Genomic DNA, 22,023 nt, shown 5'->3' on the forward strand with positions numbered 1-22,023 from the left:
TACTAATAAACCAGGCAGGACCATGGCAGAGAATCAAGAGTGAGCACATGGCCATCCATAGTGCTGAACTGTGACCACTCCCCATTTCACCTACTAGAGTATGTTCAGCTTCTAACTTCTGGGCACGGTGCATATGGAAGTGCATAAGCACCAGTCACCTGCTGCATGCCAGTGACTGTCCTATTCTGAATCTCCCTGCCATGGCATCTCCATCATGAAACCTGACTTGGAAGCTGCAGATTATGAATGAGCAGCAGCTGTCACCAACTCGTCCCAAATAAACTCAGGCTTCTTCTCACGTGTTTTTCTATCACCAGCCTTCCTATGGATCATTTCACTCTATCCTTCTGTTACCTCTGTTCTCCACATGGAATGCCATCACCATCCACTTTGTTTCCAGCACAATGCTCCAAAGGGAGCCCTTTCCATTCCAAGCTCACAGATAGCTATACCCAGAGAAACACTTGCCATCTGAAATAATTTCTGGGGCAACTGAAACCTCTCTTGCACCAGAGAGTAAAGGCCCTGATGTACTTAGGGAGCTGAACAGCCTGATGCCATACTAAATACCAGATGATCACACCAAATGCAAAAGCATTAAAGCTGTGTTGCACTTTCCCACTACTGCCACCTGTTTAGGATAATACTCCTTGAACTTGTTTCCTTTTACAGGAGGATGAAAATCGTAGAGCTGGGTTTAGAAAACCTTCTGTAGTTTACACAGCAAAACAAAAACGGATGGAGCCATATGGTGAGTCATTGTTTTCTTTCACTCACATTTCAGCAAGCATCAGAGCAGGATGTTTGAAACCCACCTCTGCTATGTGAGGAAACAGCATATCAGGCATATTGATCCTCAGACTCACCTTCTTGAATGTCTAAAATGACTGAGTTCCCTTTCATGCCTACAAAGCACTTTTGCTTCTTCCCCAAGGAAAAGGAACACCTGCCTCTGTACTGGCTGGCTCTGCAGTTCAGAGCCACTCACATCATCTCGAGGTGACATCTTAAGGACACTGACTGTTTGTGATGGTGAGCTGGACTTGGTATTTTGCAAATATTTTCTTTCTCCTCTGCATAATATTTCCTCCCTCCCCTTCCTCAGCCACTCCCCTCAGAGGCTGCTTGTTTTTCTGGAATACATTAAGATCATTTCTCTTTATTTCACTGTGGATTCCTTTGATTCTCCCTTCCAGGGCAGAGCCTACAGAATTTTTGTGTTGATTTTTGTCCAAGGCAAATTGAGTTTTCTTTGATCATCCTTCTTCTGCTAATTTTGGATGCTTTGAGGGGAATCAACATCTGTTTTTAGTATGAAGAGGAGACTCTCCCCTCCCTTCTTTCTGCAGGTTGCTTGATCTGAATGGAGTAGATGGCAAACTATGCCATGTTACTTTCTTGGAAAAACAGGAGATATTGAATCCCTAGGAAGGGATTTTTAAGAGGAATAAATTAAGTGATCTTAACAGCAAGTTACAAGACTGCAGGCACACAGTAATGCGAAATTCAGAAAAATGTTTATCCAAGCCTACCTTTAAACATAATCATAAGTTCGAGAGACCTTGTTGAAACTGTAAACAAATTTACAATTATGCTTATTGGAAAACAGCTTCCCAAATCAAGGCATAAGATGTTTTTCTTAAAAGATACAAATCTTTTTGCAGGAGTCCAAGGCCTAACCCAGCTGACTCCCACTGATGAACATTAATGCAATTAAAATGGAAATACTTCTTCTGCATGAGATTTGTTTGCATACGGCTCATTAGCAATGCTATAATTCTCTGCACTTTGCCTTCCAGAGATGTTACTGGAGAACAGATACATAATGTCCTTAGGCTCTGACACTGCCAGGGAAAATCCACATCCAGAGTTTTTGGTGTTATGTGCATGCTGACTGAGCACAACTCATTATCCAACATTAGTAACTTACATTCCTTTTCTTCCCAAAAAGACATGACAACTTCAGGCCAGTTTTGAGTGTGAATACTAAAGGATTACTGTAGCTACTTAACATAACTCTGTTAATGAGCATCATCAATTCTCATTGCCAGGGCAGGTTCAATGCTTCTCAGGCTTGCAGAAAACATTCCCTTCCTCTCCCTTGAGTACAGGTAGAGCAGAGAACCTGCAATCACATAGGATTCACAGTATATAGCAAGGAACCTGCAATCATGTAGGTTTCACACTATATAGGGTGGCAATTAAATACTGTCCCCCTCTGCTTGGTACTGGTGAGGATTACTGTGTCTAGTTTTGGGTGCCTAGGTTCGAGAGCACGGGGAAAACAGAGTGAAGAGCAGAGGGCTACAAAGGTGGTTGGGATGGATAAAATGTGACATATGAGAAGAGGCTAAAGGAGTTGGCCCTGTTTTGCCTTAACTTCCTCTTCACCAGACTAGACAAATGTTACTATCTCTACTCTTTCCAGTTCTATCAGAGATTTTAAAAGGGGCAGTGGCCCCAAATTTAAGCTACAGCCATTCATACTGGATGTCACAGAAATCTTTTTAGCTAGAACAATACTGCAGCACTAGAACAAGTTACCTACAGCATCTACAAAATTTTTGTCCTTGAACGCTTTCAATAAAAAGCACACTTGAGCAAATCAAGTGCTGCTCCCAGTTGAGAGAAGACTGGATGCAGTGAGTATTCCTATGCTGTGGCTAGTCCCCAACTGAGTTTAGGTTGATCCATTTACACATTTTCTTCATGCTGGTCCCTCTTATGGATCTGCTGCTTTAAAAATTCAAGGACGTTGCTAATGGTCTGCTGAATGTCATTACTGTGAGGAGTAAATATGATAAACCCCACATACCATGACCTGTATCTCATATATTCTGCCTCTCAGCAAAGATGTTTCTAAACTTAAGAAACCTACAACTGGAGAGCTCTTTCTGAAATTTGGAAAACAATGGTGGATTAATGTGAAGGAAGCAGAAAACATTCATAAAGAAGAAAGTCCCTCTGCATCCTCAGAACAAGCCCCTTGGAAAACCATAGCTTAAAGATAAGAAAATGGCTTGTGAAATGACGAATACAAAAAGGAATCCAGCTTCCCCCCCTTGGTAGACCCTCTTATCTATCCTCAGTATTAGTGGTTCATTTTCTTTTAGCATCCATAGGCTAGCTTTGAATGTGAAATCCCTCGGGGATTGGTCAGAATGTAGAATTGCCTTGGTAATTGGTGCAAACTGCAAAACCCTCAAAAGATATAAAAACCTCTGGAAAACCCTAACCATTGAATATGCTAGAGTGGATGCCTTCATAGAACAAACCATGGATTTGTGCCTTTCTGCATATCCCGGTCCCTTCACCCCGCTGGTCTGAGAGCTCAACACGAGCCAAAATTCTATCTGGGCAAGGCTCGAGAACTTGCCCTGTCTCTGAGGGCTGCAGAAGCAGTCTTAGGGATCCCAAAGGGACCCCAAAAACCCCACCAGGGACAGATTAATGCATCACAAACACCTTAAATTTAATAATCTGGCACATGTTTACTGTTAGCGTCAGACTCTTCATTTGTCCCTCCCTCTTGCTGTGACAGCGGCATCACATGCAGTGCTGTACTGAGAGACAAATCCTATCTGCACCACAAGAGGAGGTTAACAGGGGAGCTAAGTGTGGCTGTGTGGCTGGCACAGGCTGGGCAGTGACAGGTGTGCAGGGCGTGCTCAGAGCCCAGCAGCACGGCTGTTCCCACAGCCAGCCCGGCGCTGCACCGCAGTGACACCGCGGCTCTACCTGAAGGCGCAGCCGCCTGCTGCGTTTGCCCCGCTGGGATTTAGGGAGCTGAGGAACAGAAAAGTAAAAGAAAACAGCAGCTGCCTGTAGTTTCATCAGTGTTGTTTCACCACCTGCAAGTTACAAGGAAAAGCCTTGCTGAGCAGACATGGTCACAGATCTGTGGAGACCTCTTGTTTAAAAAGTGGAATCAGAAGTTCAGTAGTGTTTCAGTGCAGTTTTTGACCTCTCACTCAAAACACAGGTGTCATTGGTGACATATTTATCTACCATACCATGTGCTATAGCAACATATGTTCATAAACATTCCTTTTTACAGTTCTCAGCTGCTGCACAATTGCTTGTCTCTTGTTCATTGTATAGCAGCAGAGCTGTTTATTAGAAGCTCACCATGACCAAAGAACAAAAATCCTGCACTTCCTTTCAGCTGTGATGTGCAGTTAGTTGCAAAGTGCTAAGTCAGCTGCAGCTGATTTTGAGTGCAAACTAGCAGTTCTTGAAGCATTAGTTTGGGTTACTCACCTGAACTGGAAGTATTATTCAAGAGCCTCATCTCAATACACTGTAGAGCAACACATAAAGAGCTAAAGGATACAAACATCCTTGAAGTCAAACTGCCCACATTGGCAACAATACTGATGGAGTTCGTGTACAAGAAAGATGAGAACAAACATTTTAATCTGCTTTAATATACCGGTGTCTTTGGCACCAGGGAAGTTAATTATCTTTATTATTTTCTTGAGCATTGTATTGGGTTCAATCGTTGTAATGTAATGAACTCCTGAAATGGAATTTAATTTTATCCTATTTAGGCTCTTTTTTTTTTTTTTTTTTCTGAGAAGTGTGTTGTGTAACACATAGGGCAACTTGGCAAGATTCAATGATGAGATCTAGAAATAGGAAGCTTTAATATTTATTTTTAGTACAGGGTATACAACACCTCTTGAAATACATGTATTACTGTTCTATCAGTTAATTAGAATAAAAATTTCTGCCAAGACCTACAGTAAGCAGCACTGCAGTGCTTTACTTCACTGCAGTAAAGTAAAGAGTGGGAGTATTTTTTTAATTTTTTTTTTTACTTATGAAAGAGGATTCATTACTGTGAGGCTAAACAGGTGGTAGAGCAACACAGAGCTCTTCTGGGACTGATTGCCACTTTGATGCTTGGCACATCAGAGTTTCCAGCAAGCTCTGATACAACATCCTATGATTAGAACTTCAGTTTCTTCAGGGATTATATGCTTCATATGGTAGGATAGCACAGTTTCATCAAAAAGGAAAAAAAACAAGAAGAAAACCCAGCCCACAGCAGAGTAGCTCAGCTTCCTATAAATCCTGGTTGTCTGAGGGAGTAGTGTAGCTCTTCAGTTTGAAGCTTGACTACCAACAAGTCCTCACACAGTTCAACCAAAGGCTTTTTATTTCAGTCACACAGACACTCTCAGTATTTCCAAACTGCCCAGCGGATTTTCCAGTGCAACAAATCCTGATGCAACTGAACAGGACATTGGCACTTCCTAGAGACAAATCCAACCTTCCCACTAATAAACATCAGCAAGAGCTGTTAGCTTACTACCTTGTCCTTCACACACACTTACCATTAACATTTGTCCAGCTGAAATTTGGAATTTCTGTGGGAAGGGACTTCATCTTTCAATGTGTATTTGTACACTACACCACACCACACAAGGCAACTCCTTCCTCCCTTAAAGTGAAATGTGCTGTCCAAGAACATCACTAGAATACAAATGTACATCTAAGCTCAACTTCGTTTTTATCATGTCCAGCACTGGAAAATGCTCCTCCTCAAGAGCAATACAATCAATTTGTTTGCTTTATCAGAGGGACTGATGAAATGGATATCAAATGCCACCCTGTTGACCTGCCTTGGAATATGTACTGCATTAATAGGTACTTACATTCCATGAAGTAGGGGCCAGGCTCAATTCGCCACACAATTTGTCCTTTTTGTGTGCCAGTCACTCCCCGATTCTTGGAATCCCAGAAATTGGCCGGAGAGTTCTCATCTGAAGGAGGGAGACAAAAAACTATTTCAGCAAGTAGTATTTAAAATAGAAGTTTTCTTGGCTTTCTGTTTCAAGAGGCCCAGATACAAAAAATTACTTATATTAAATTAAAACAATAAAGAAATTGAATTAACTGGCAAAAGATAAACAACTTTTCTTGTACACTTGATAGATCAATTTATGCAGAGTGAGCAGACAGACACACAGCCAAAGTAAATACATGGCTTCCTGTAAGAGGTGACCTGCCAAGGTACAGTATTAAATTCCAAAACTTCCCTAATCCAACAGAGAGGCTATTGAGAGTGTATAGCTGATTGAAACTGCACCACAAAGTTACCACACCACGTTATACACTGGTCATGCTCTGTGATGTGAAAATCCAGCATTCATTCCCTAGCTAGGAAATGCAGAATTGTAACTAGGGGTATCCAGTTAGAGGCCCAAAGTGCAGAACTGTCAGTAAGCCAGAGCTTGAAAGGAGAGATTCAGCAAAATACATTCAGAGAAAACATTCAAAGCAAATAGTATCTGCAGAGCAGCTTAGCAAAATCAGTACTGTCCCTTCTCAAATTAAGATTTTTTTTCCTAACACACACAGGTCTTAGGGCCTTTTTATTTTCCAGCCTGTATTCAGACACCCAGAACACCATATGAATGAAAGAAAACCAGGGCAAGAAGCAGTTAGAAAGGGCACAAAGGTTAGTTCTGATGACACGGACAAAGCTGACAGAAATCCAACTTAAATCTTTTGTACAGGAAGTTCTTTGGAAATATTCATTGTGACATTTTACCAGTGCATTTCTGCAGCTGTTTCTTAACTAGATTTGACAAGGACTACACCTATGATGTCAAATACAACATCCTAATTCTTTCCAGTGGTACTGCATATTCTTTAATCTTACCTTTTTAAAAAAATCCTCTTTTATAATATACATTTGAGTGCATTCTACAAATTTAAAAAGACTTCAGTAAGAACCTAGTCTACTGTGGCTTTGTTCATGAAGCTCATATCCATTCAAGCACATTCCTTTGCACTTTGGTAGGAATTCCCACATAAGATTACAGAACTGCCACATACATTTTAGATATCCATATACTATTTATGAAAGAACAATAAACAATACAGCTTTCTTACTTTTATCTGAAAAATATGAACCCATACTAAAGCTTCTCTTTCTCCTTTTCATCCTGACAGCTCATCTCAGTGTAACCCCCATGAATTATGATTAGTGCAGTCTGTACATCTCACCCCAACACACGGACACACAGAACATTACCAGACACACACTGCACTTCTGTGGTTGCTCAAGAGAACTTACACACTGCCCAAAACCTAGGATAACTCTGGAGAATCAAGAAGGGGCCATGACAAGCTACTGACATTTTTATGCCTCCAGCTATGGTGACTTTGAGAATTTTTAGACAGCTGAGGTCTCGACACCTCAGTCATGACAAGTCCAGGAGAGTTTCATAATGATCTCAATGACAAGGAGAAGGGACAGGAGGGTTCTCCTAACACTTGTGATCCTCCAGCTTGTAATGCCCTCAGGCTTAACTTCTCGTGCAGAATCAGCATGATAGGACACAAACTGCATGTACCAGAAAGTCAGGCACACAGGCAGTAAAGTCAAACTCCACATATTTATTCTTCATTACAGTAAAAAACTCCCAGAGTAAACAAAGCTGTATCTCACCCATGTTTTATTGGTTTTTTTTCAAAGCCATATAAAGAGGAGCACTGAATGTACACCCTGTAAATCATCCCACATCCCAGGCCTTATAAAAAATCTCTATGTGGTTTGCAATGACACACTAACCAAAATAATACACTGTTGTTGAATTTATTTGCTTTTTATATTGTGCTTTCCTATCCCAAGGCCCCCTATTTTCTCCCAGAGAGAACACTGGTAAGCCATGAGATCCAGCTTAACTTCCAACAACACTACACTAGTGACTGTTCTGGTCCACCATATAAACTTGGCTATCCAAAACATCACTATCAAAAGTGAGCAGATTCTTTAAAAATTCCAGTTATCTGAAACATACAGTTTTAAACTATTTAGCATTCTTATTTCATCTAGGTAAATGAAGATGTATTCCTGACAGTAAACATCTTACCTAACACACTCTAGTTCTGAATTTCTATACTTAATCAATTGGAGAAGACTCTGCTCATGATTCTAAGCAGAAGGATGGATATTTAGTATATTATTACCATAAGCATGAGGTTTTTTATTCTTATCTTGATCAACAAATGAACAAAGCCTGAAGCAATGAAATACGCCTCTACTGGTGAGATTTCCAACAATAAGGCACAAGCAACTGTTCTTTGTTTTTTAAAATCAGTCACATAGCAAAGTCAATGGCAATTTTTACAGTGATATTAGTGAGCTTCAGAAAAGATCCTCCATGAACTGAGTCTCAAATTCCGAGTTCGTAGTTACAAGAATGCAGAACACTTTTTTTCACTTTATTTAATAAAAGCCTACATTTACAGAAGTGCCTGGATTTTCAGCTCTTTCATGAAGGAATGGACTCCTCTGTAGCAATGAAGACTAAATCATTGATACTCTGCCCACAGGCACTCTGCCACTGCAACAGAAGGTGGTGGAGACAGAGGGATGGAAAATGCTAACAGACCACTGCCTGTCAGCAATCGACTCAAATTACAGAATTTATTTTGGTCAGCTTTGACTTTCTTCTGAAACAGATGGGTTTTTTCTACTTTCATGATGTTATTCACATAGGGGGAAAATAACATTACTAATGCATATGGAAAAATAACTTCAAACATCAGTTCATGGATTTTAAAAAGAAAAACTGAACAGGAAAAAATGCATGGTATGAAAGCACTGAAGAACACAATCATGAAAAAAATACTGACCAAAAAAAAGTTAGTTTTTAAGAGCATAAAGAGCAACATCAGAATTATCTCTCCCTCATTTCTTCTCTTCCCCCAAACATACATGCACACACACTCTCTTTCTCTCTCCATATATATATTCCATAGGGAACTTCGATTCTAAGCAGTTCTATTCTCCTTTTAGCACATAATTGTTGCTGTTTGTGAAACTGGCGGCTGTTCCAGAATCTGGGCCAAAGAGTAGATATAAATATCCCTTCCCAGAACATAAAATATGCAACAAAATACTGTCTTACTGCATCAGTACCTTGTCCAGTGAGGCTACACTTCTGAAAGAAATAAAACAATGCAAGATGCACAGTTTCTCTCTATCTTCAGTAATTCTTAGACATAAAATAATACAGAACAGAACTTCTCAGAGCTGCAACCCCTGGAAAAATCGGAGTATCTGAGATAATGTTCTACAACAAAAAGTGGGCAATAATACATGTATCATTGTATGGAACTCCACTCTGAGTAATGCTCCTTAAAATCACTGTAAAGCAAAAAAGTTCCAAGTAACAATGTTTGCTTTATTTAACTACTAAGCAATCAGCCAAACCTGGCATTAAGAAAGGCTGCACTGGCACACTGTTGGCTCTTCCTCAACTTGTCCTCCAGGACCTTCAAGTCTTCTTCTGCAAAGCTGATTTACTGACAGTTGGCCCCCAGCCCATCCCAATGTCAGGGGTTACTCCTGTTTGCCCATTTCTCCAGCCTGTCTGGCTGCACAATCATGTTTTATCATCTGCTACTCCCAGTTTTGCACAGGGATGTTACAGTGTTGGAAGCCATGCTAAGCCAGTGTCTGACATCAGAGGTCAGGAAGCTTCTGAGGAGTTCACATTTTGTTCTTTGTGTCTCAGGAAAAAAAGATAAACTACCTGAAATCCATCACGTCACAGAGTCATCTTGCATAGATTAAAGCAACAAATAAATAAGATACAGTCTTTTATAAGACAGATAAAGAGGAACTGCTAGCAATTCATTATCTGAAACAAGCCTTACAGTCCCAGTGCACAGATAAACCACCACTCATCTTCTGGCCACAGTATCCGTCATCAGTAGTGTTAGGTTTTGTGATAAAAGGGTTGCTTCCATCAACACAAATGATTTTTATTCCTCATAATACCAAAACACAATAGAAGTCACAAATTCCTGGTGTGGAAACACAACTGATTTAAATTTTTTCCTGCGCAATACGCAAAGGTCGCTATAGCAATCTAGAGGTTCAAACTTTTGCCTTCTGATCTCTTTAACACATTTAGAAAATACTCATACCAGAGTAAAGGTGATGTTAATAGATTCTAGCTGTCAGCTTTAATTATATACAACTTAACCATTTTCATCTTTCACTTCCATATATGGGTACGCTAACTCACAGCTCTTGAAAAATCCATGCAGCTTAGCTCAGAAAAGATCAATCACATCGGTAACACCAATTGTATCCCTGCATAATTCTCTTATCCTCCTTTGGGATTTACATCCCCATCTCCCATTTTTCATCCCTTTATGGAAGATGCTTTAAGCAAAAATCTTTTGAAGTGTTTGTATTGTTCCGTTTCAATTTAAAATTTTAAATTATGTTCATTATTGTAGAATGCTGACTTCTTTCACATTTTAGGCTAACGTCAATAAATTTTGGGCACTGAAGATGGTGTTTGCAATGCATTCAGTTATTAACAGAAGTATTGGTACTAAGCTTTTAAAGCATCACTCTCATTTATTTCTCTTGGCAGGTGTTCTCTTATAGGGAGGATCAGCAGTGCAGGAAGGTTGGAGAATAGCAAGGCTACACCTAGTTTTGTCTGAGGCTGAGATCTGTGCATCTGCCATCAGTTTCTCTCATAAACATTCTACCAAGAAGGGTTTCTCCCCTACCTGTTTTACTCCATCATTTCACTTACTCTTTAAAAGTGACAGGTTTGTTGTTAATCTGCATTGGAGAATATTTCTGAACTTGATTGTAAGCCAACCATCAGGAGATCTCTAGGATGGCATTTCCAATGTAAAACAAAAACTAATTTACACGCATTTTACTGCATTACTTCCAAAGACCTCAATCTCAATGCCAGCAACTGCACTCTGCTTTTCAGTGTGAGCACAGACTTCCAAGCAGTAAAATAGACTGTCACCAAAATGTAAGACTACCAAGAACATTCCAAAGAATAGCTACAGTAGATTTTGGGTAAATGACTGGGAAAGTCTGAAGCGCTAACCTTTGTGCAATATTTTCACTTTCTTAACCTCTTATAATTTTAATTCTAGAAATACTAGAAATAAAAATCCATGGGATCAATAAAGAAGTAGCACAGTGTTTACTGATCTAATGAACTAAACATATTTCTTCCTTACACCCAAAATATGCTTTAAAGCAATTGGAAACTGTATCAGGACACATTCTAAGGAGAAGATAATCACCTGAGGCCTCACTCCTTTTCTAGAAAGTCAATAAGTAAATTAACAGGTTCAAGGGTTTCTACTGCAAGCAATTACTACAATAAATCACATTACATCAATCCATTTAAAATACACTAGGTATCAGTTAGTACTAAACAAATATTAACCCACTAAGCCAGAGCTTGTTTCTCTGATTTTCAGAATTCTCCATCTCAGCCTGTGAACACAGGTTATCTGGTGGAACCAAAATATTTCTCGTGTAAGATAGAACCATTGCTGAAATTAAAGATCAACACTTAGTTGTACCTTCCAGCCTTACCTGGCCATTCCAAAGGATGCCTGTAGATCCTAAACTGCATTCCTCCATCAGAGCCCAATTAACAAACTGAAGAATAAAAACCAGTAACGTCTTACAGGACGGATATTAAAAACAGCATCCTCATTCCCAATCACAACCAGTGTTTTCTACAGAAGTTGCCTTCTGGACCCAGCCCAGTTTGGAGGCTTTAGCTCTGTGTTAGCACTGTTGCATAATCTCAGCTCCACGAGGCACGTCTGTCCTCTCCCTTCCTCCTGTCATCCGAAGGAAAGGCGTTCAGAAGGATGTTCTCAAACTCGGCGGCAGTTTGGAGCACTCACACACCATCGTCTGCCTCTTCTCCTTTATTCAAGGAGAACTCTCAGGGTTCCAGCAGCCCGTGCTAAAACACATTAGGTATTACGTCCTTCAAGCTCTGCTATTTGCAGCCACTCCCCTCCGAAGGGTACAGGATGCCGAAGCCCCATCCTCCCTCCACTTCCTTCCTTGCCTTGTCCATGGGAGGATTCCTCAGCATGGCCACGGCCCCGCAGCACGGGCAGGCTGATGTAAACAGGAGGATCCTTAAATCCTAGAAATGACGGCAAGGCAGCCACAGCAACCGGCACAGCAGGAGCTCACTGGAAGTGCTGGCTTTTGTTTACACAGTATTTCGCTCTCCCGCATGACTTCCCCACAAATCCAGTTATTTCAGGGAAGAGGGGACTGCTCCATGACGTCTGGCTGGGATGCAGCTGCCTTAAACCCAGAATAACTCTGCACAGGGCACTCCTGGGCAGGAGGACGAGTAGGTGGCAGAGAGCTTCCATTACTGGTGGCAATGCCAGCTCAGGGCAGGAGCTTGGACAAGGCTCTATTGCCCCAGATGCTCTGACTCCTCAATGGCCTCCTGGTGGAACTACAACTGTAGCTGACCTAAAACTCCTTCAGCCTGTGGCAAGAACCCAAACCATGCCAAAGCAGTCCCAGCACCTCAAGAACAAAAAGGGCTCCTAAAGGAATCTGCAATCTGGTCCATAGTCTGAGATCAAATCTTCCACAGCATACATTTAATGGAATTGCACACTTGTGGAGCTGTAGGTTCAGGCTCTCAAAGCAAATCTTGGTTTTCCTAGTAATACTTAGATTAAAAAAAAAAATCTGAGGTAAAAAACCCTTCCACCTCTCACAGGAGGATCTGTTCTTACTCAGCTTGAAGATTTTTCAAAAATGCTTCCAGTCACAGAAATTAAGATGGATTCTTTGCTAACGAGGAGATGAAAGTTAATGTATTGCTTTGTGATTGCATGAGCACCTCTAGGAATTGTATCTTCAAAGGACAGAAGGCGCAAGAACATCAGAACTGGAATGCTGTAAGAGAAACCTAACACACCGCTGCGTACTAAATGGCTGGAAACATTTCTCCCTTGAATACCAACAGAGCAACCCCAAAAAACGTTGAGAACAAAATTCTTGGACAGTCTTTAAAGCTCCCTAAGCAGCTACAAGATCTTATTATCACTTATTATTCCAAGACACTTTGGAAAAAACGTGGAAAGTAATGGAAATACAAGACACAAGACTGCAACTGAGAAAAGCAAGAGCAGGAAAGAGGCAGAAAAAGGTACAAGAGATGCTCTTACAGCCTCACACAGGAGAGAAGCTGCTGTTGCAGCTCTTCCTGAAGGCAATCGTGCACTGCCAAGGGTGATGGGTGACACTGAGTTACAGCCAGGACACAGATTTCAGCCTTCTGGTGGCACAGTCCTGCTATATTAGCAGTAAAGGACCATCATCATCTATAATCATGACCCATGGTCAGAAAAGCAAAGAGGTGTTTGTTCCTCACTGCACAGCAGCAGTTTTTCCTATTGCACAACCAAGTGTAAGGTTCATGTACCTCCACTGATGGCCCCTGAGCTGTGGGCAAGAAGCAGAAAGGCTCCACTTGCATCCCCTCGTTCCTCCCATGACTCAGTACGTACATTAGTATGTTGCTTTTATTGCACTCTATTGCTTTAGGCAGCAAGAGCCATTATTAATTTTTCTAGTTGTAACTGACAGGATGGCCAGGAATAAAATCAACTTTTCTAACACTTCACTCCTACTTCAGCTGCAGAAGCAAAGCATAGAAACCATACTATACACCCCATCCAAACACTAAACTATGAAACCTTTTTACTATTGAAATTTAATAGACTGGGAAAATCCTTGCTCTCATTTTCACTCACAGCCTATATTCTGACACTGGCCATTTCCTTCTTTTCCAAGAATTATACCACTATATTTTGATTCTTTCTTTATCTACACTAGCACTTCAGCATGGGGATCAGAGTATCTCCATATGCCCTCACACAATGTGGTATTTCAGGGCGCAGCAGCAGCTCAAAGGATTAGTTAACTAGAATGCAAGACACAAAGATACTGGAAAAAAAATACAAGTTACTTTTTTCAGACATATGACAGTACAATGGCAGGAATAAAGTGGAATTCCACTTCTCTGTATTCAAAGTAAAGGCATCATTGAAATTCAAAGCATTCAAAGACAAAAATAAGTCCTTTCACCCATCTTACTGGCAGAAATTCAAAAGCGTAACAAGAGGAAGGAAATGACCTCAAGCTTAACCTCTTTCCTGAAAATCTTATTAATCCTTCTTCATAAACGATGTGCACTTCATTCCCATCTACAGCTCAGGTTTCACACATGTGCCAGCCCCACAGCACAAGTGCCTTGTGCATCATGAGCCACCTGCCAGCTGACCTGGCTCACCTGGAAACCACATCCTGCACAGCACAGGGACACAAGGCTTGGCTCTTCCTGCACTGCACTACTACAGACTGGCTACTACAAGAAAGGCATAAATGTTAGACCAAAAATTAAGCTAGAGAATGACACTGAGTAAACTCTGACAGATGGTACTGCACACTCTTAGACTAAAGACTATTAGATGCTGAATGATATTGCAGAAGACTCCCAACAATTTTGCAAATTGCTAATAAATCACCTAACAGTTAATTCTTAACAGTAATAATTCTTACCATAAAGAATGGTAATGCTACCATTCTTAAACTAGCTGTTATGTGAGGGGAAATTCAGCATGGGGGATGCTTCAACCTCTTCCTGAAAGCAGCAGCACACAGCTGAGGCAAAAGCTGCACCACCTCTCCTGTCAACTGACAATCATCTCAGCTGCACATGGCTGGGGGTCAGAGATGTCTGTAGAAGATGGAGACTGCCAAAAGCAGTGGCCACCAGGCAGGGACCAGTTTGGAAACTCAGATTTAAGCCACCAGTGGCTACCAAAGTTGGACTATACCAATATTGTAAGGTACTACAACAATTTAGCAGGCTATTGCATTATAGAAACGGAGAGGATACGAAGAAGCAAAGAGGCAAGCAATGCTCCTAAGGAAAAGAGAAGCCTGTCTCTTCTGTAGCATAATTTCCTTTTTTTTTTTTTTTTTTTAAAGCACTTCACTGCATCTCACATCTTGATAAAATTCAGATAAACTCACCTTCACAACCATAATTCCTTCTCAATATGCTCTTTACTGTTATATCCTGTCCCCTACCATGTCCCTAAACACATCCTGACACTCCCACATTCCTGTATCCTAAAGGTGTTTCTCTTGCTTTTAACAGTGGCAAGTCCAAGGGAAAATAAAACCAAAACCATACTCCACAACAACAAATCCTGTTTAGAATATCTAGAAAGACAAGCCATTTTTTCCTAATTATCATAAAAGGTTATTGTGGAGTTAAATGCTGTCAGAGCTAAAAAAGCAAAAAAGAAAAAAAAAAATCTGTATCTAAGCTTTTCTGTGCTATATTAAATCTGCCAGTCTAAGTTTATTGTGGAATGTTTTTCACCATTTTCCTCTTCAGCCACAGCCTTATATGGTGTCAGATAAGCACTTGTTTGCTGGCAGCACACGAGCTGCTGAGCTTGCTTTAGCTGCACGCAGAAGAGGATTGCAGCTTCCAAGGATAAAGGGCATGCACTTTTATCTGTGACCACATTCCCATCACAAATCTTTGCCAGAAAAACTCAAAACTATAACAAAGTATTCCTGCTGTGGAAGATGTGATACCAGCAAAGCCATGCTCTTGTCTACATAGCCTATCCTGCCCTTGGGAAATTCTGTTGGTAAATAAACATTACCAACAAAAGCACAATTTTGCTATTAGCACAGCTGCACTTACAGAGAGGGCTTTCTCTGCTGTGGCTGTCTTCATACACATCACATGTAATCCTACAGCCAGCAGAAAAAGTCAGAGATCATTTATTCTATGGCCTTCATGCTGGTTTATTTATTAACCTGCAAACATCTGGTCCTGTATGCAGACACCCAGTGCAGAAAGGTCCCAGAGAAACTGGCAGTTTTGCTTGGTGTTCGTTTGTTTCTGGTCAAACATTTCTCAAGTGGAAACAGTGGAAACCACTTCAGGAAAGGCCATATGGTTATGGCCATCCCTCTTCCCTCCTTCTCAGCCTCAAAACGTACCTGGAGCGATTCCAGCTCTGCAATCAGAATATTATTCCCATTCACACTGCTGCTGCTCTCTGGCAATAGTCACATTTTCATCTTCTGAGAGTGGGAATATTCAGGAGAGGTGAAATTTGGACAACACTGAGTGGCCTGTAATACACAGTAGATTGTACTGAATGATGTAATGATCTCTCTTCTGGGTTTAATTTCAGTAAAATATGGGCTCATCTGACAGCCATTACTAGCTCATAAACTAACCTTAAGTGCACTTCATTCCACATGTAAATCTTCTGTAAATTACTCAAAAGAGGCTTTTCTTGTGGAACTGTCAGCAAATACAATTGCTTTAACTGAGAGGTCTTAAAATAGAGCTGATGACTGTGTTCTATTTTTACTTTTTTTGTTGTTGTTTGCAAATCTAAAAACTAAACACCATTTTGAATTATTATGAAATGCACATCTGCCCTTTAAACACCATACATATCACTGCAATGCACATGTACGAAAAGCACAACAGAAGAGATTTCAAAAACATATGCATGTTATTTTAAATCTGTATTTTGAAACCGTTGCCAAGTGTCATTTGTTCTGTTTATATTAAAGAAATTATAAAATCAGATAGGAAACAAGTATTTGGCAAGTGTCTATTACTGAAACATTCAGCTTGAGTACTCACCTTTATTTCCAGACAGCATTTTGCAATACGTCTCATGTTGGCTACCCATGAAACAAAGTAAAATTCATTACAAGCATATTTGCTGTTATTGATCTGTAGGTTTGCACAGAACATTGTCTGGTTTCCTGCTTTCCTTTTTTTGCTCATCCTTCTGCTCCCTCTTCTTTTTTCTTCCAGCTTTTCATCTAGCAGAAGAAACTACCCTCTTTTATACACAGCTTACATAGCAATGGTACATTATTATGTGATACCCAGCCAGTGGTAAGATGGGTTCCCTAAGAAGTAGCTAAGGGAAGTATCAAACCTGTTACTACTTATCTAATAAACCACAAAACTTCCTGCCCTAATTAACAGGAGCCATTCCATGCCTAATTATTAGCATCCATCCTGTTTCCTCTACCCTACAACTTAATAATGATATGTGAGTTCTTTATAAATTCACATACATTTTGCAACCACTTTTTAACAAGTATCATGTTTATTTACTCTTTTCATCCTCTGGTCCTAAAAGTGAGGTGATAATAAATCGTAAGCATCTATAATTTAGGTTACATGGCCTTTAGGTTAACAACCTTACCAATTCAAAAAACTCACCTGACAGACGATCCTCAAAATTGGTGAAAAGCCAGAACTAGTTACTCATGACATGAATAATCTGAAAACCTCACTCTAACTTACTCAAGTGACACAAATCCCTCCATTTCTGCAATTATTGTCTAAAAAAACTGACCTGAATTCACTGGTACATTATCCACCTGATATGCTCTTTTCCCATTCATATTCTAACAGACCTATTACTGGCAGAAATATTTACCTTTTACAAATGCTAAACAATATTGATGCAGCTCAAAAGATGAGCTCAGTCACTTCAGATCAGCCACGTCTCTATGTCCAACATCTTGACCAACAAGACCTTCCAGGTGCTTCAGACATACAAACACCAACCAACTGCAAGCAGCTGCACCCCAAAAGTAACTTCATCATCTTTACCTATCAAAATAAAGGAAGCCAGCAGCACACGAGAGTAGTATCATTCACCAAGGGCTCACACTTCTAACCCTCCAATCATGTCACAACTTTCAATTAAAGAGCTGCAGGCCCAAATAATTCATTAGATATTTATAATAATTCTGAATAAACTGCAGAAAAAATCTTTAATGTCTATATGAGATCAAAAGGCTAAGTTCAGTAAATATATTTCTTTTCTAGAACAGAGCAGAAACATGCAACTCAGATGAAAGCACAAGTTATTAAAGGTATGTATTTCTGCTCAAATCCCGTGAGGGCACAAAGTATCCTACTGAGCTGAAATCTCATTTGTGGGAAGCTCTCAGCTGTGTGATGAGAAGGAGGTGCTCCCTTGCCAGATGGCTTGTAACCACTTGCTTGATGACTGTAACCACGAATGCGAATTAAGTGTTTTAACTGCCCACATATGTACACCCTCCAGCAGCTCTAACAAGTAGCTTTTGTCGGTGGAAGTTTCTACCAGAATTACTGAAAGTTTCCTGTAAGACATATTTAAAAAAAAAAAAAAAAAGATTAATTGATCATCGGCAAGGGTGTTAAACTCTTGAGAACAAACCATTCTGAATTACAGAGCCAGCATCACCCAAAAGGCTGACCTAACCTTTGCACACAGCAATCCACCAGCTGCTTTTATGGCCAGCTAGCTGGATGTTCTCATTTTGCTTTTGATACTAAGTTCCACCTTCAGCTTTCCCCACAGCTCTCTTTCCTTTCCTGGAATGAACCAACAAAGAGCAAAGTACGTGCCAAACACACTCCCCGAGAGTGCTGTGGAAGATCATTTAACCCTCAACCACTTTTGCATTTCCAGCCCTTGTTTTACTTGGTGTTTACTTAGATTTATTTCTTTTTTTGGGGTGTGACTGGGTGAAAGTGCTATTTATTGCTAGGAAAGAAAGCTAAAACAAGAAGCAGTACACCCACAGAACAGATCAGATACACAGAAAAAGGAGTTTTCCTACATACAACAGCTGGTATCAGGGATGTCAGGGATTCAGGAGGTTGGTTTGGGTTTTGCATTCTCAAATGGTTTATGAACCCTGGATCTATTATGAGGCACAGATACCTCTGAATTTTTAGCAACGTGGCATCTTTCAACACTGGGTAGAGAGAACTGACTCATCACTGAAAGGAGAGAAAGGACAGTCTTTTGATTCCTCAGCTTCACTTTTGATTGCACTTGATTATTGCTTGCAGTTTCTGACATTGATCAAAATTCTTCTTAGCCTGTTCCAACCTTTTGTCAGTAACAATATCAGCTAGGATTTCAATTTCAGTGTTCAAGTGCATTCCAAAATATTTTTTTTTTTCAGGAAAAAAAAATTTGCCAGTTTCAAGTGATTACTCACTGCCTTTTAGAAATTCTTCTAGTTTCTGAAACTTGTCAAAAAACATTCTATTCTGTGTCTCTGCAGCACACATCTCTTAAGGATCTTGTGGGATTTAATATTCCCTTAGCAGCTGTTGTTTTTGAGTTTATCTTCAATATTATGAGTTGTTTAAGCGGGAATGAAAACTAGTCTATTGTCATTTGACAGTAATAGGTTTCTTAGGGAATTTATTAGAAAGTCAGAGAGCTTCCTAGTTTGGAATACAGAAAAATATTTGTATTTTGACAATATCCTTTTGTCATGCTTCAATGACTTGGTGATTTAACCCAAATGTAAAAGCGACCAACAAAAAGAATAAATGGTCCAAGAATCTGAATTCATTATGAGGCCCAACAAACCTGTACAAAGCAAACATCTTTTCTAAGCATTTCCTACAATGCTGCACCTGAAATAAAATATTCTAAATGTTTCCAAAGACACATATTGTTACAGTCAGCATAGCCAGAGCTAATCGATAGTGGTAGTGCAAATCCAAGAAGTGGGCAAGCGAGATACAAAAACAACAACAAAGAAAAATCTACAGGTTTAAACACATATAAAACTGCAAAGAAAATAATCTATTCAGCTTGGTTATATCCCACCTAACTAGCTTTGGGTTTGTACAGTGAGCAGTAAACCTTGCTAATATTTGTGAACCAAGTCCCTGGGGCATAATTTTCAGCCAAGCTGTGGTTTCTGCATTTCTGCATAATTTTATATTGTGTGTCACTGATTACTTGTAAACACAGACTGTCCCATTTGAGGATCTGGCACTAGCACACTGACACTGCAGAATTTAACAGCCCAATTAGGGAAACACTATAGTCACCAGGAGAACAGGTTCTCTGGATGAGCATATGACTGAAGTCTGACCCAGTTCACTCTACAGAAGCACATCATGTTTTCCTCAGTCCTGTCCACCAAATAGTATAGCGTGCTTATACACTGAATTAATCTTTAAGCAGACACAGGATAATCCAGAAATAGATCAGGAGCACAGCACATTCCAGATTTGCACATATACTTTCAAAGATGCTATTTTTGCAAGGTATACAGATGGAGGAAATACAACGTGTTCACTGCTGTCTCAGTGCCTGCATTCTTGCACTGTCCCTGACCTGATTCAGGCTCCCTTGGACTGCAGCCTGGGGCTTGTTTGACAGATATTCACAAGTTTTTTATCCGTTCTTTGCTGAGACCACCAAACCTATTTTGTCACAATGAACCAGGAGTTTGTCCTGATGATTTCAGCCACCTATTTTTGCTGATTTTCTCTATCACATTTGGGATATACCATCCCCTATGCTCAAGCTGGAGCTGCAAACAGGTAGGTACACTGACCTGTAAGTCAATCTTGTGTCAAACATTGTTTTTCTTTCCTGCATTCCTGCCAAATCAAGCAATAATCTGTTCAGATTCTTCAGCAGGGATGCTTCCATTGATGCAATGCTTTCGGGTTTTTTTTTAATAACCATGACTATTCATTCTGTCCTTTTGCCTGCACGCACTGCTACTTCACTTCTAAAGGTTGTATTAAAAAGCTTACAGATCACAGTACTGAACTACCACGGCCAACACTTACCTGCCAACAAGAGAAATGTAGCAATTTAATTGTTCATGACCCCAAATTACAGGCAACAATCACTGACAACAACCACAAAAACAGAGATAGAGCCCTACACCTTATCCTGTCTCCTGCCAATGCAGTTGGATTTGTATTTTGTACCTGCTTTCACAGAACTCTTACTGGTTTGAGACACTTTACACACCAACAGGGTCAACCCCTTTGCAGATGTTCCAGGCTTTCTTCTGTCTGTCGTGGTGTGCACATATTCAGATTTCCTTCGAGTGCCTGACAGTGCATGTCACCTGTCTGGAGATGCACATCACCACTGTTTAAAGATGTTGTATTTATTGCCTGCATCAGGGACTTTCTGTGTAATGCACCAAAGCAGGGCAAGCTGGCTTGTTACTTGATGCCTCAGAGTTCAAAGTTCAGCTCCAGATCCAGATGTCAAACTTTTTAAATATTAAGGGCCATCTGGTTTTACTTTTAGTTAGGCACATAAAGAGAAAATCACAGATCATGCTGCCAGCGCTCTCATTTCTGTCCCTGAGTTGCTGAGTAATCCTTGGGAAGCAAAGAAAATCCCAAATCCTGTGCCTACCTACTGTGTAAGACAGATATGTTACTAAAATGGTGTCCTTTTACTTATTTTTAATCTAACTACATAAGACTGCAGTCAGTTGCCAGCGCAGTGACTCAGCAAAGCCCCAAGCAAGGAGAATCTCTGCTGGGACTCCTGTAACCCAAAGGGAACATGGCCAGGCACTGGGCCTTTCCTCACAGAACAACCTCACCTGCTCTGGGCACCTGCAGGACACTCAGGACACCCACAGCAAGGGCTCCTGGAACCAGAATGCAAATTGCTTGTGAGTCACAAAACAAGGACCAAAGCACTTTGCCAATGCAGCCTTCAGATTTCATTGCTGTTTTATGAAAGCTTTATAGTCCTCAACTCACCACCTTTGTATTACTCCTATTACTTTACACTAAAGTTCAACAACTTCCTTAATTTTGCATTAAAGAGCCTGTCTGTCACCTCCCCATCTGCACCTCTCACACTAATACCTGTCAGTCTAGAAGCATGCCCCACTTTCCTAACAGGAAAGCTCAGGAGTTCACTGGGGATATTTGCCTCCCAAATCCTTTTGGAACGTGGAGCACACATAACAGATTTTCAAAGACTATCTGTAAATTAGTATCCACAGAACTATCAAGGGCATCCGTGATGTCAAACACAGTATCCTCTAGTCAGTAAGCAATTTATTTCAGGAGGTTGACTCATTTCCTTAAAGCTTTTTGAGCTATCTGTTGTGACTGAAAAAAATTCAGAAAATTTAGAAGTACTCAAGGAAATGAGCCAACACATCCTGGAAGAAATTCATCCAATATACACACACAATAAGATAAGTCAGTCTTAGATTTCTAAAGAAACAAGCAGGAAGGAGTTCTAAAAGAACCTGAATTATTTTCTGTGAAACGCAACGTTTGTTTCCCATCATCCTAACTCTCCTTATGCCTACTT

The 22,023-nt window shown here is 40.4% G+C and overlaps 1 protein-coding gene across 1 annotated transcript in view; it reads right to left on the reverse strand.

Moving 5' to 3' along the window:
* HECW2 (HECT, C2 and WW domain containing E3 ubiquitin protein ligase 2) overlaps window positions 1-22,023 on the reverse strand; it is a 104,536-nt gene that overhangs the window by 72,293 nt on the left and 10,220 nt on the right. The window contains exon 2 of the mRNA XM_014879429.2: window positions 5,661-5,768. Within this exon, the coding sequence (XP_014734915.2) occupies window positions 5,661-5,768 (108 nt within the window). The remainder of the gene's footprint in view (window positions 1-5,660; window positions 5,769-22,023) is intronic.

This window comes from Sturnus vulgaris, chromosome 7 (assembly GCF_052056855.1).
Source record: "Sturnus vulgaris isolate bStuVul1 chromosome 7, bStuVul1.hap1, whole genome shotgun sequence".
NCBI lineage: Eukaryota > Metazoa > Chordata > Aves > Passeriformes > Sturnidae > Sturnus > Sturnus vulgaris.